Raw genomic sequence first — 13,614 nt, 5'->3', positions numbered from 1 at the left:
TAGAGGAGGGCAGGGGGAGTGGATGCCAAGTGATTTATTTCTGCAAGATGCTCTCTTTTCCTTGTGAATAGACCACTAGGACTAGATTGAGTTTTGAGCTCAGTAGTAGGACAGGGGTAGCACAGAACTGTGAAAACTTCCAGAGTTAGTTCCACTATTGGAGTGCAAGCTGCTGCTGCTCTGCCTTACTTTAGTGAAGGTTACTTCAACTTTCACCCATTTGCTCTGCTTTTATCTGTGTGCAGGATGGCATGTTGGACCGGCACGAATTCCTGACGTGGGTCCTCGAGTGCTTTGAGAAGATACGGTCAGGAGAAGATGAATTTCTGAAAATGCTTCTTCCTTTGCTGCTGCGGGTGAGAAATACACTCTCAGCTTGCTTTAGGAGAGTGCTGACTTCTGCTTTGGCCATCCCCTTCCTATTGCCTAAGGGGATAATGAGTTCTTTTGCACCAAGAACACCAGGGAGTGTCCCTATGAGCATCCTTCTTAGCTCATACAAGGATGTCTTTTTAGTGCTGCTCTTTTCTGGTTTTTATTCTCCTTTATCCTTTTTCCCTGCACTGGACTTGGTAATCCTTGCCCATGCCACAGCTGTGATAGTTCCACTGGTTGTGCACCAGTACATGGAAACTGCTTTTTTCTTTCTTTCTCTTGCAACAGATTCTGGGCAAATGTTTTGAAGCTCTGGGAAGGCTGGGTGTGGGTACATTTTTACACATTAAGTCATTGCCAGAGAGCATTTCAAGGCTTTTGCTGATGCTTAGTAGCCAGTGGGTGATCCATGATGCTAAGGAGCTCTCTGTAAAAAGGAACTGCCTCTTCAAGGCAGTGTCACACAGTGTAGTACAGTGGGAAGGTCGGGGTTTTTTCTTGTGTTCCTTGTGACGAGGATGTTTGCCTCTCCTTCCATGTTCCCTGCAGTACTCTGGAGAGTTTGTGCAGTCTGCGTACCTGTCCAGACGTCTGGCCTACTTCTGCACCCGCAGGCTTGCTATGCAGCTGGATGGTGCTGGTGGGCACCCCCCACACATCCTGTCTGCCCAGACAGGGAATGCTCTTCCTTCAACTCCCACCCCTCAGCCAGCTGCAGGGAATCCTCCTCCCAGCCCTTTCAGCGACTTATTACTGTGCCCCCAGCACCGGCCGGTGGTGTATGGGCTCAGCTGCATCCTTCAGGTATGTTTAAGTGATGGTGATTCTGGGGTCAACAGGGATGATTTGTTTGCCATCACAGAAAAATCATTACAGTTTGAGTCAGCAGCTTTGTAAGTACAGAAATATCAAGCCATTATTATCTCTGCTGATTTGTTACAGAGCTTTTGTCAGTTAGTGCTGTAGCAGTGCCCTTGACTGACTTGCATAAGAAAAATGGTTTGGAATAGAGCCTTTTGCTCTACTCACAGGTGCCTCACATGGCTGGGAAAGCTTTACAAAAGAAGGGATGAGAAAAAAAGAAAGGGTTATTTCCCATGTGTATATCAATAGCGGGTTTTCATCCAGGAGAGGAAATTATGGCAGAAATGAAAGTGCTTTGTAATTTTGTCAACTCTTAAAAACGTCCCCCTCATCAGAAAATAAAGTTCCCACAGAACAAAATAAACCAAAACAAAACAAAACAAAAAAAATCAACCCACAACCAAACAGTTCACACAAGAAACAGCCCCTCCCACTTTATGGAAGAATGTAGTGATTTAGGAGTGGTAGCAGGCTGTGAAAAGGAGCTACTCTAAACTCATATTCTTTGTAGGTGGGATTGATTAAATGTTACATTGCAATAAAAGGGCAAAGTTGCCAAAGCCTTACTGATAGATATTCGAAGAACTGGTGCTGGTATGACACTGTGGGATTCAGTTCTTACTGTCCTTGTGTCAGTGAGAGGCAAGTTCTGTTCAGTGTGTGCATTCATTCATGATTGTGTTTTTCTCCTTCAAGAGGAGAGTGACTAGGTGAGGTGGGTCCATGCAGGAGTGGAGATTGTTTCTTCCAGGGGAGAAAAGACTTGTTAAAGCAGAGAAGGTTCCAGAGAATACAGAATGGAGCAGGAGTTGGAGAGGAAGAGAGCACAAAGCTTGAGAATCTGCTGCTCAAGAGAGGAACTTGAGAGGAAGGAGCCCTGGCAGGATCAAGAAGCAGCCAGCCAGCTCTCAGAGAAAGAGAGGAAAAGAAAATTTCTATAGTACATTTGGCTAGAAGTAAGGACCTTTCTAGAAGCAAGGGTTAGAGAGCAATGTAAGGTTATAAATAAACATTTTGCGTTCTTATTAAGTCTTGTTTGCTTTCTGGTCAAAATGTTTAGAGGGTTTGTTTTGGTTTTTTTTTTTTTTTCCTATTTTCTATGTGATAAAACATGCCTCTAATATAAAACTCCTCTATTTGGGGAGCTTGCTTTAGGGAAAATAGACGAGGATATACACCTCAAAGGTTTGTCTGATTTGGAATTCAGACACAACCTGCTTAAAAAGTTGGTGTTGGTAAATGATAGTCTGATCTTTTTAGTATGTCTCAGTGGAAACAGGAGCATTTCTGAGAATTTCCATAATTCTAAGAATGTGCATAATTAACCTTTGCTGAAATGTTCTCAAGATCAGCGGATTCTTTGGTTTGAGGGTCTAAAACAGCTTTGTGAGCCAGAAAATGTAGGGGAATATCAGGAATTGTTTAGTGTCTGTTTTGTCTGTGTTTATGGGAGTGTACAAGATCATAAAAGAATGAGAATGCATATACCATGTTATTGTTACTATAATAATCAGAATTGTGATTATCAAACAAAATGGTTTAATTAATTTAGTCTGTTACCTCATATTTCTTCTCAGACTTTACACTTGATGACAGTTGTAAGCTGCTAATGTAAATGTTGCTTCTGGACCATGAGGGTTGGATTGTGCATTGGGGGTGTGAGTTTGTATGATCCAAAGGGTTTTTCAGAGCTTAAAACAAAACAAAACAAAAAAAAAAGCCACAAAAACAACCCACCCAGATAGTAAATGTGCTGTATAGAGGATAATGAGTGCCTTGGTAATAGGATAAAGTAGCGGTTAGTTCTGTAGAAGTATAACTTAATTGTTTTAACCTTAATTTGCTCAGTGATACTGACTTTTCTGTCTGTTGCAGAGTATAATTTTGTGTTGCCCGAGTGCCCTTGTGTGGCATTATTCCTTGACTGATAGCAGGATAAAGACTGGCTCTCCATTGGACCACCTGCCTATAGCCCCATCCAACTTACCCATGCCAGGGGGGAATTCAGCCTTTACACAGCAGGTGAGCTTCAGAAAAGGGAGCTCTTGTGGTTTGGGATAACAGCTGTATCTTAGCTCTTTCAGAATTTTCTTTTCATGTTGTGTGATAAGCAGATCTGGAGGTACTGTCTCAATCCCTAAGAATTAAGTGCTCTCATTCTGCTGTAAGCCAGATAGTGATGTCCTTGGAAGATGGGCAAAATCTAACTTTAAGTAGAATTGCTGTCAATCTCTTTTTTTTCTTCTAATCATTTTGTTCACATGACTTCTAAGGCACCTTTTTGTATGTTTACACAAGTCCATTGTTTCTAGGTTCGGGCAAAGCTGCGTGAAATTGAGCAGCAGATAAAGGAGCGTGGCCAGGCTGTGGAGGTTCGCTGGTCATTTGACAAGTGCCAAGAAACCACAGCAGGTAACTTGCTGTAGGTTCAAGTTTCGTTCCCCCTGATCCATGTGCTTCTCTGACAAAACTGTCTGGCTATTCTTTTTGATTTTTTTCCTATTAAATACAAATTACTGTTTGTATTTACTGTCAGCAGTAAGACATGGCTTTTTTTCTTTGCAGAGCAAAATCTTATAAGGGTCCATTTCTCCAGGTGTAGGGGGAGTTTCTGTTACTAGAAGCTGGAAATATTTACCAGAGAACTATACTCTTGTCTGTGTGCTGTGCTCTGATGCTTTCCCCTAAAATCTGCTATCGGCCACAGTGAGAGTCAGGATATTAAGCTGGGTGGACCCCTGCCTGACTGGTACAGCTTTCCTTGGGTAGTAAGCCCAAGCAATGAGCTCACAGAAACTTCTTATAGAATCATAAAATGGTCTGGGTTGGAAGGGACCTTAAAAATCAAGTTGTCTCAATTCTCCTGCCATGGGCAGGGACACCTTCCCCTAGATCTGGTTGCTCAGGACCAATCCAGCCTAGCTTTGAACACTTCCAGGAATGGAGTATCCACAGCCTCTCTGGGCAACTTGTGCCACACCCTCACAGGGAAGAATTTCTTCTGAACATCTAGTCTGAGTTTATTCTCTTTCAGTGTAAAACCATTCCCTTTTGTCCTGCCCTTGTAAAAAGTTTCTCTCAAGATTTCTTGTAAGTCCACCTTAGTGTGATAGGTGACAGTTAGTCACCCTAGAGCCTTTTCTTCAGGCTGAACAATCCCAATTCTCTCAGCCTTTCCTCCTGGGAGAGGTATTCCGTCCCTCTAATCAACTTGGTGGCTCCTCTGGACCCGCTCCTACAGCCCCATGTCCTTCCTGTGCTGAGGACCCCAGAGCTGGAGGCAGCGCTGCAGGTGGGGTCTGACCAGAGTGGAGCAGATAGGCAGAACCCCCTGCTGCCCACAGGGCTTTTGCTGCAGCTCAGGACACTCTTGGCTTTCTGGGCTGTGAGTGCACATGGCTGGGTTCTGTCCAGCCTCTCATCCCCCAGCATCCCTGAGTCCTTCTCTGCAGGGCTGCTCTCCATCTGTTCATCCCCCATCCTGGATCAATACTGGGGTTGCTCTGCCCCAGCTGCAGCACCTTGTACTTGGCCTTGTTGAACCCCATGAGATTCCCACAGGCCAATGCTGGAGCTTGTCCAGCTCCCTGTGGATGTCATCCATCCTTCAGGACTATCAACCAAACCACTCAGCTTGGTGTCATCTGCAGACTTGCTGTGGGTGCACTTGATCTGTGTCTGTGTCACCACTCATCACTGATGTCCATTGGGACTCTGAGCCTTTGGCCACTGCCATCTGGATGTGACTGTCCAACCAGTTTCTCATACACTGAGCAGTCCAGCATGCCTGGTGCTGTGTAGGCCCTCCCATTGTCAGAATAAAACAATATTTTGGTGGCAACACCAGCCATGGAGCCATGTATTAATAGACTGGGCCCATCTGTTTCTTCCAATGTCGTTGCCTGTAACTGGAAGGATAGAAGAGAAAATAATCTTTGTTCCAGAATCCCTTTCTAATTGTCAGTTCCAGGTCCTGAAGTCCCTTTTGATTGTCTTTGGACTACACTTGTGACTTCATCTCCTTCTGTGTGGGAGACCAGTAAAGTCTGAGGGCTGGACCAGGCTAGGAAGTTTCATTATTTCATGTCCTTAACCTGGACACCAAGAATGCATCAGGCTTCCCTTAGAGAAGGATCCATCTGGCATTTGGATAAAGGGTTCAGACCCTCTCTTCCACTTAAAAGAGAATCACCTACAGCTACAACCCATCTTCCTTGTGAAACTGGTCATGATACGGGGTGTAGGCCTTTCTGACCTTAGCTGACCTTTGGCAACATCTGGTGTTGCTCTAGAGTCTTTTGTACCAGGTGCCAAATACACATTTTTCTTCTCTGTTCTCTTCTAGGTTTCACTATTGGCCGTGTCTTGCATACCTTAGAAGTTCTGGACAGTCACAGCTTTGAAAGATCTGACTTCAGCAACTCTTTGGATTCCTTGTATAACAGGATATTTGGGCTGGGTCCAACCAAAGACAGTCATGAGGTGCTCTGGGACTTGGCTGCTGGGCCCTGGTCTTGGATGTGGCTGTGTTCTTGTTTATAACCACACTGTTATTGTCCTGTGTCTGCAGAGAGCTGACTAGGTAGTGGCCTTTGGCCAAGAGACATGATCTCCATTGAAAAGGATTGCATGCAGCTCTGTTAGGGAAGTACTAAAATGAGAAGGGGGGGGGTCTGTGCTCTAGAAAGTCCAACAAATACATCGGAATTCACTGATGAAGGATGTCAGTCTGCATACCAGATTGGTGCTAAGGACTTGTCATGTCAGTAGTAGCCTGGTCACATTTTGGGCTGGCTGCTGATTCCTGGGAGCTCACAGTTCAGGTTCCTGTTAGCCTGGGAGCTGATGTACTTATGATGTGTAGGACCATAGTACATCCACTACTGCATTGGTTCCTAGAAGAGGGCAGGACTGGCTGTTCATATACTTTTTATGAGGGTGTCGAGAAGTTGTGTTTTACTCGGTGCTGTGATTAGCACTCTATAGATGTGCTGCTGGAGGAGAGATGATTTTCTGAAGCAGAGTCAGTCTGGAGATTTGTCAGGGGCTGTGGACCTCATGTTGCAAAATGCAGTCAAAACAGGAGGGCTCTAGCTTGACATGTGTCCTCCCTTTTAGGAGGAGGGGAATGTAGCAGTGTTCAGTCCCTCTTCTGATGGGGAGTAGACCCACTGTTATATCTGCTCCCCTCTTCTGCTTGGCTCAGGTTCTCACTGCAGTGCTTCTATCCCCCCAGATCTCCCCAGATGATGACGCAGTGGTGGCCTTGCTGTGTGAGTGGGCTGTCAGCTACAAACGCTCGGGGCGCCACAGGGCCATGGTCGTGGCCAAACTCCTGGAGAAGCGTCAAGCAGAGATTGAGGCTGAGGTAAGTCCTTATTCCTGGAAGGCTGGGAGCAGTAAAGGAGAGCAGAAGTTACTTAACTCCTGTTACACCAACCGGCAAAGGCTGATCAGCACAGTGCCTCTTGTCACTAGTGCTGCTAATTATGGCATTTGCTCCATCTGACCCAATGTAGTCATAAATGAGCCTGTGGGATGGTGCGTATCCCATTTCTTGGATAGATTTGAGGACAGCTGATTGCTGTGCAAAAGCACTGACTTACTTGGAGACTGTGCAGTAGCTTACAGAAACCTGTGTGGTGGCTTCCTTATAAGAGCAAGATAGAGAAATTCTCTTGAAGGCTTCTTTTTTGAGATATGTGGATAGGAAGCTTCTCCTCTGTGTCAGAAGTCAATACTTTTTTCTGTTTCTACAGAGATGTGGGGACTCTGAAGTCGTGGATGAGAAGGGCTCCATCTCCTCAGGCTCTCTGTCAGCAGCCAGTGCTCCTGTCTTTCAGGATGTCCTTATGCAGTTCCTTGACACTCAAGCTCCTATGCTAAGTATGTAATAAGAATTTGTAGTCTCCCAGTTTCTAGCTTTCCTCTCTTGCAGACTTTGAATTTGTGTGAAGTTCTCTTGTTGTAGGTATGGGGTGTATCTAAATTCTCTATCTGGTTTCCTTGCAATTCAGAGCTTATCTTGGTGAGGGAGGAAAAGCAACTTGCAGGGCCAGATGACAGAAAGATGGTACAGAGGCATTTCTGTTAACAAAGCATAGGCCAAGAATAAACGAGTTTAATCAGGAATTGCTTCAGGCTGAGAACTAAAGGGAGGTTTTTAACTGGTGACAGAGCTCTGTCTCTGATAGGAAGTGCTGCAAACCGGTTAAGGGGGATAGGGGGATAGGATAACGGGTCTGAATGATGAAGGCAGCTGTTTGTACACCCAGGAATAGCACTTAAGTCCAGTGGCTCTGGGCTGTGACACTGGAGAGCTTTTGACTTACTTAATTGCTAATTTTTGAAACTGGACTTTCTGCTTTTAGTCCCTGCTGTAATCTCAGAACAGTGTATCAGTCACTGTGTTGACATCTCAGGAAATGCTTTCCCTTGCCCTCAGATCGGTGGCTGGTGTTGCTTATAGTGGTGGAGAACTACTCTGATAGCACTGACTGTCTGTGTTGTCCTTTCAGCTGATCCTGGGAAGGAGAACGAGAAGGTGGAGTTCTTTAATCTGGTGCTGCTGTTCTGTGAGCTAATCCGACATGATGTCTTCTCCCACAACATCTACATGTGCACGCTCATCTCCCGGGGTGATCTTGCCATGGATTCTCATGGGCCTCGCCCTCCCTCACCCTTTGATGACCCTGCTGAGGAACATGACAGGAAAGAGACAGAGGGAAGCAGTGGCATCAAGCTGGAGGTGAGATCATGAGCACCATGGCCTTGCTGTACATCTTTGTTGTGCTTGCCTGTTTTTACCAGCTTTGCAGCTTCCTTGCTGTTGTCTGCTGGAGAATGTACCACTGACTCCTGTTCTTTCTTCCCTTCACTTAGTTCCTTAGCATTTCAATTTAAGGTTATGGTCTAAGTGACTGGAAAGGACCTGCAGATTGCAGAAGGGTAGATAGGAGAATCTTGCATGGCTTGATACAGAGCAGCATATCGTGAGGCCTGTCCATAATATTTGAGGTGTATCAGGCTCCAACTTGCCAGACACCATGGGTGTGGTGGCATACTGCTGTCAGTGTCCAACATGGACATCCGTGTAGTCAACAAATATTCTCTTGTTCCCTGATGCATCACTGAGATGTAAAGCTGCTCTCTCTGTTCCCAGGACACAGGTCTTTCAGAGCCCATGGACATTGACCACAACCCCAGCATGCTCTTTGATGACATGGAAAAGACAGACTTTTCGGTATGTTCCAGCATTTCCTGTTACTCTGTAAGCAGGGTCAGCGTGTTGTAGCGAGCCCAGAAGCAGCATCTGCCTTGCTTTTGTGTATCTGCTGTAAGTGGCTGGGTTGTAAGGCAGTTCACATTGCAAAAGGCCCATATAACCTATTTATGTTGGTTGGTGTTCATCAGAGCAGAGTGAGTCCCAGTTGTTCCTGGAACCTCTTATGCTCTGGCTACTGCCATCCCAGTGTTTGGGCAGGGTAGGAAGTGGGCTGCTTGGAAGTGGATGGGAAATGAATGGCCATGATGGCCTCAGATTGGAAGTGACCAGTTGCAGAGGTTTTCTTGATCCTGGGAGAAGGCATTACTCTGCTTTCATCCTACTGTGTGGCCTTCATTGCTACTTCAGGGTTACAGCTCTTCATATCTGTGGGCATAGTTCATGGTAGCAGAATACTTTAAAGCACTTAGCAGTAAAATTAACTCATGGTGCTTGAAAAATCCTGAGTACCTACATCTATCCAGCCATTTCTGTCCTTTCAAGGTACATGTCGGCCAAGTCTGATGTAAAGTTATATGCCTTCCCAGGATCTCACTTCTGTGGAAGGGGCTGTTTCCAATGCTCTAAGCTATGAATTAATTACTCCTATTGTGTTATTTCCTGTTGTGTTTAACCTAATACGCAACATGGACCAGAAGCAAAAATAGGAATAGTCTCTTGGCACATTACCTTGGTTTTTGCTTTAAGAACTGGCTAGTTTTCCAGCCCTTCCCTTTCCTACTTCTTTTTAGGCCTGAGCAGAAGTATGTTCCTTCAGCAATCTTTACTGTTGCATGACCATGTTTCCTAACTACATTTTCTTGTCTCCTCAGATGTTTTCTCCACCAATGCATTGTGAATCTAAAGCCAGCCCTTCTCCTGAAAAGCCAGATCCTGAAAAGGAAGGAAAGACTCTGCTGAAGGATAAGTCTGTGGAAGGAATGCTAGCATCCCTGTATGACCAGCCTCGGCACATCCAGTATGCAACACACTTCCCTATTCCTCAGGTACAAGACCTGCTCCTAACTGCTCCCCTGCTGTTGCCTTTGTCATGAGGCTGCTGCCTCTACCTACTGTGGCTGGCTAAGGAGCTGTCCTGTTTTTCTGGGTGGCTCCTTGCTTACTCCCAGAGAAGCTTCTGAGATGAAGGTTTTCTTTCAGAGATGTGAAAAAAGATTAAAGCATTCAGCCATGTAGTTGGTAATGCAGTTGTCTCTTTTGGTTCCCCAGGAGGAGTCATGCAGTCATGAGTGTAACCAAAGGCTGGTAGTTCTTTTTGGGGTTGGAAAACAACGGGACGACGCTCGGCATACGATCAAGAAAATAACCAAAGACATTCTAAAAGTCTTAAACAGAAAAAGCACTGCAGAGACAGGTTAGTAGAGCTTGAGACACTCCTTTTTGAAGTAAGAGCGTCTTTCCAGTTGGCTGATTCCCTTGTCTGGAGTCTCACAGTGAAAGGATTTTACTCAACCTACAGTGTCTGGTAAGAGGTACTAGTGAATGAGTCTGGAATGGTGCTCTGTTTTCAAACATACTAACCAGCAAGTAAGACAATTGGTTTCCTGCTGGCAATATGTTTAATTAACTTGTCTTCAGAAGAGAATTGAGTCATATAAGGTTCAGAGTGAGACCCTGGCCAAAACTTTGGCTTTTCATATTTTATTTTATTTATTCTTGCATTCACATCCTTCTACAAGAAGCAGAAAATACTTTGCCAGTGCGTATTTGGCAAAGACTTTGCTAAATGTATTGTTCTGTTACACTTCAGGCACGTGCTAAATGTGTAGGATAGGAACTTTGGATAGCTGGGTCAAAATCAGCATAAAGTGTCTGACGTCCAACAGCTGAGAACCTGGCTGCAGTTTTTCTTTCTTAGTCTGATGCCTTAAAGGTAACTTAAAATGTGGTGAAAAGATGATGCTTTAAAATGTGGAGTGCTCTGACAAGGAAACATTTGTGGCTGAGTATCTCCAGTCCAGAATGCGTGTTCTCATCAGAGAATATGTGTGTTTCCAAATCAAGAAGGATGCTCCAAGGAGTAGTTCCATTTGGGGTAAACTTGATGTTTGCCCTACTGTCGTTCTTAGGTTGGGAATTCCTTTTCCTTTTTTTTTTTTTTTTTTTCATTAAAGATAGTCCTTATCAACCTAAGATCTAGGACTCAGGCCTTTTGCCTATGCCTCATGACAGGGGCTGATCTTGCTTGGGGAAGTGTCAGAAGTTGATGGCTGATCTTTGATCCTCTGGTGAGGAAAGCAGCCTCATACTGTTTTCTGATGTTTTCAACTTTGGTAGGTGGGGAGGAAGGCCAGAAGAGGAAAAAGAGCAAGCCAGAAGCATTCCCAACAGCTGAAGATATCTTTGCAAAGTTCCAGCACCTTTCTCACTTTGATCAGCACCAAGTCACATCTCAGGTATGAAAATTTGAAGACTGCTGTCCTTCTTGGGCCCTGATTCTCTTTGTATTACTGAGAGCGTCTTCCTGGAAGGAGATGAGCCTGCTGAGGGACTTCTGGAAGGGGAGATGGACTCTGTGTTGTCTTGCACTTCCAGGTATCTCGTAATGTCTTGGAACAGATCACCAGCTTTGCTTTGGGAATGTCATACCACCTGCCTCTGGTGCAGCATGTGCAGTTCATATTTGACTTGATGGAGTATTCACTCAATATCAGTGGTCTTATCGACTTTGCCATCCAGGTAAGGGCAGTGTGCTCAGGTGCTCTCTGGGGAGGGGTTTGTCCACCTGAGAGGCAGCAGGTCTGTGCTGTGATAGTTGGCCTGCTCTGGTCATCACTGGGGATCCTCTGGCCTGTGTCATGGAGGTGGTCAGATCATATGGCCATTGTGATGCTTCTGGGCTGCAGCTGTCAGGAAAAGGTTGGCTGTGGCAGATAGTCTTACATGTTCTCTTCTGAGGATTATTCTCCCAAAGGCTTTGGGCTTGTTTCCAAAGAACTTGCATCGCTGTCCCTAGTTGCAGCAGGGCCTTGTTCTGAGTGAGAAGGGGATTGTCAGTCCCTGGCACCTTGCCTACCTTGCTCTCCTGGAAAGATCCTTGGCACATAGCAGCCCAAGCTGCCTTCTGGATCCTGCTAAAATCCTGTTGCTGTTTCTGCAGCCTGTACCAGGTGTCTCTTGAAGCCTAGCTGATGGAATTGTGGCTGTTAGCCTGGAAAAGATCAGAGTGAAACTTAATGCAGAATAGAACTACCAAACAAGCTGCTTAAAACTGCCTGTGGCCATATCACAATTATCCTCTGATACCCAAGCCCTGACGGCCCTTCATGCTGCCTGAGACATTTTGCCAGCTGTTCTGGGGTGCACCCCTAAGCAGAAAGTGCCTGGCAGTGCCTTTCCTGGCAGGTCCTGTAGGCTGTGAGTTTGGTGTGCCTCCTCGCTTTCTGACCATACCTTACCCCTGTGGCTGTTGAAGGGTTTTTCTGTCATTGGGTGCAGTTGCTGAATGAACTGAGCGTGGTGGAGGCAGAACTGCTGTTGAAATCCTCCGACCTTGTTGGCAGCTATACCACCAGCTTGTGCCTGTGCATCGTGGCTGTGCTGCGGCACTACCACTCCTGCCTTATCCTGAACCAGGACCAGATGGCTCAGGTCTTTGAAGGGTAAGGGCCTCTCCCCTCTCTGTGTGTAAGGAAGTATATATGCTGGGGGCTCCTAAGGGGCATGGACATCTATGTCCTTCCTAAAAGGCAGCTACTTGGTGCCTGAGGGTTCAGCTCACTGTTTTTTGTGTCTCTGCAGTCTGTGTGGGGTGGTGAAACATGGCATGAACCGCTCGGATGGCTCCTCAGCAGAGCGCTGTATCCTGGCCTATCTCTACGACCTGTATACCTCCTGCAGTCACCTCAAAAGTAAATTTGGGGAGCTCTTTAGGTGAGTCTGATGCAGCTGAGGTGCAGTGAGTACTGCCCACTATAGCACCTTGACTTAAACTTTGCTTTTGATCTTGTTTGGTGGATTGCTCCTGAGAAAGTCCTTGTTTGGAAAGGAATAGAAAACAGAGCAAAGAGCCTCATTAGGCCCCTGTTAATGTCATGGTACAACTGTGCATTGTGGTTTGGGGCAGCAAACTCTAAAAAGTGTATAGTGGATTTAGGCCCAAAGGAGGGAGAGTGGATAAATTACCAGAGGTTTCAAATGATTTATGAGGAACTGAGTCTCCTCCCCACAGAAGAGGAATACTGATAGAAATTTTGTAAAGTTCTAGTTGATGTGGAAAATAAACTGAATGTTCAACAAGTCTTAGAATGCAAGCACAGAAAGGAATGAATAGAAAATAACAAGTTTATTGGTCTTAATTGGTACACAGTGATCTTGAGTTTCAACATGTTCTTTCCCAGAGAGGGTTGGCCTTTGCTCAGCGGAATTCAGTGGCTGTGGAGTTTTTTGTGTTCCTAATTGCCCTTCTGTCCTGTTTAGTGACTTCTGCTCCAAGGTGAAGAACACAATCTATTGCAATGTTGAGCCATCTGACTCCAACATGCTATGGGAACCAGAGTTCATGATTGACACTATTGAAAATCCATCTGCACATAACTTTACGTACACTAACCTGGGCAAGAGCCTCAATGAAAACCCAGCCAATCGCTACAGTTTCGTCTGTAATGCACTGATGCACGTGTGTGTGGGACACCACGATCCTGACAGGTGAGAGGCAGAGCTTTCATGGTTCTACTGAGAAAGTAATTTCTTTAGATGAGGGTAAGGAAACCAGTGGCCATATCTTGGCTGTCTTGGGGTGTGAAGAAGGAGGAGCCAAGGCTGGGGTCCCTTAGAAAATCACTGACCTGATGGCATGCATGGGTAGCAAAGCTGACCCTCTGCTTTTTTCATTATTTATTTAACAGGGTGAACGACATTGCTATCCTGTGTGCTGAGCTAACTGGCTACTGCAAGTCTCTAAGTGCCGAGTGGCTGGGTGTGCTCAAAGCTTTGTGCTGTTCCTCCAATAATGGGACCTGTGGCTTCAATGATCTCCTCTGCAATGTTGATGCAAGTGCAAACATTCAAAAGGGGAAAAGGAATTGAAGCAGGAGTGGAGGGATCCCTTGGGAAAAGGCAAAAGTGAACAAGGGATGGAGGCTTTGTCT

The 13,614-nt window shown here is 45.6% G+C and overlaps 1 protein-coding gene across 3 annotated transcripts in view; it reads left to right on the top strand.

The window, feature by feature from the left end:
- MED12 (mediator complex subunit 12) overlaps nt 1-13,614 on the top strand; it is a 35,065-nt gene that overhangs the window by 4,229 nt on the left and 17,222 nt on the right. For all 3 annotated transcript variants that reach the window (XM_059859639.1, XM_059859638.1, XM_059859636.1), the window contains exons 6-22: nt 246-356; nt 925-1,179; nt 3,115-3,261; nt 3,552-3,651; nt 5,585-5,721; nt 6,476-6,607; nt 6,999-7,125; nt 7,758-7,987; nt 8,402-8,482; nt 9,337-9,510; nt 9,734-9,878; nt 10,802-10,920; nt 11,060-11,203; nt 11,963-12,126; nt 12,266-12,397; nt 12,944-13,171; nt 13,372-13,516. In XM_059859639.1, coding sequence (XP_059715622.1) covers nt 246-356; nt 925-1,179; nt 3,115-3,261; nt 3,552-3,651; nt 5,585-5,721; nt 6,476-6,607; nt 6,999-7,125; nt 7,758-7,987; nt 8,402-8,482; nt 9,337-9,510; nt 9,734-9,878; nt 10,802-10,920; nt 11,060-11,203; nt 11,963-12,126; nt 12,266-12,397; nt 12,944-13,171; nt 13,372-13,516 — 2,571 coding nt within the window. The remainder of the gene's footprint in view (nt 1-245; nt 357-924; nt 1,180-3,114; nt 3,262-3,551; nt 3,652-5,584; nt 5,722-6,475; nt 6,608-6,998; nt 7,126-7,757; nt 7,988-8,401; nt 8,483-9,336; nt 9,511-9,733; nt 9,879-10,801; nt 10,921-11,059; nt 11,204-11,962; nt 12,127-12,265; nt 12,398-12,943; nt 13,172-13,371; nt 13,517-13,614) is intronic.

This window comes from Haemorhous mexicanus, chromosome 14 (genome assembly GCF_027477595.1).
Source record: "Haemorhous mexicanus isolate bHaeMex1 chromosome 14, bHaeMex1.pri, whole genome shotgun sequence".
Classification (NCBI taxonomy): Eukaryota; Metazoa; Chordata; class Aves; order Passeriformes; family Fringillidae; genus Haemorhous; species Haemorhous mexicanus.
This window is presented reverse-complemented; position numbering and strand designations above follow the sequence as displayed.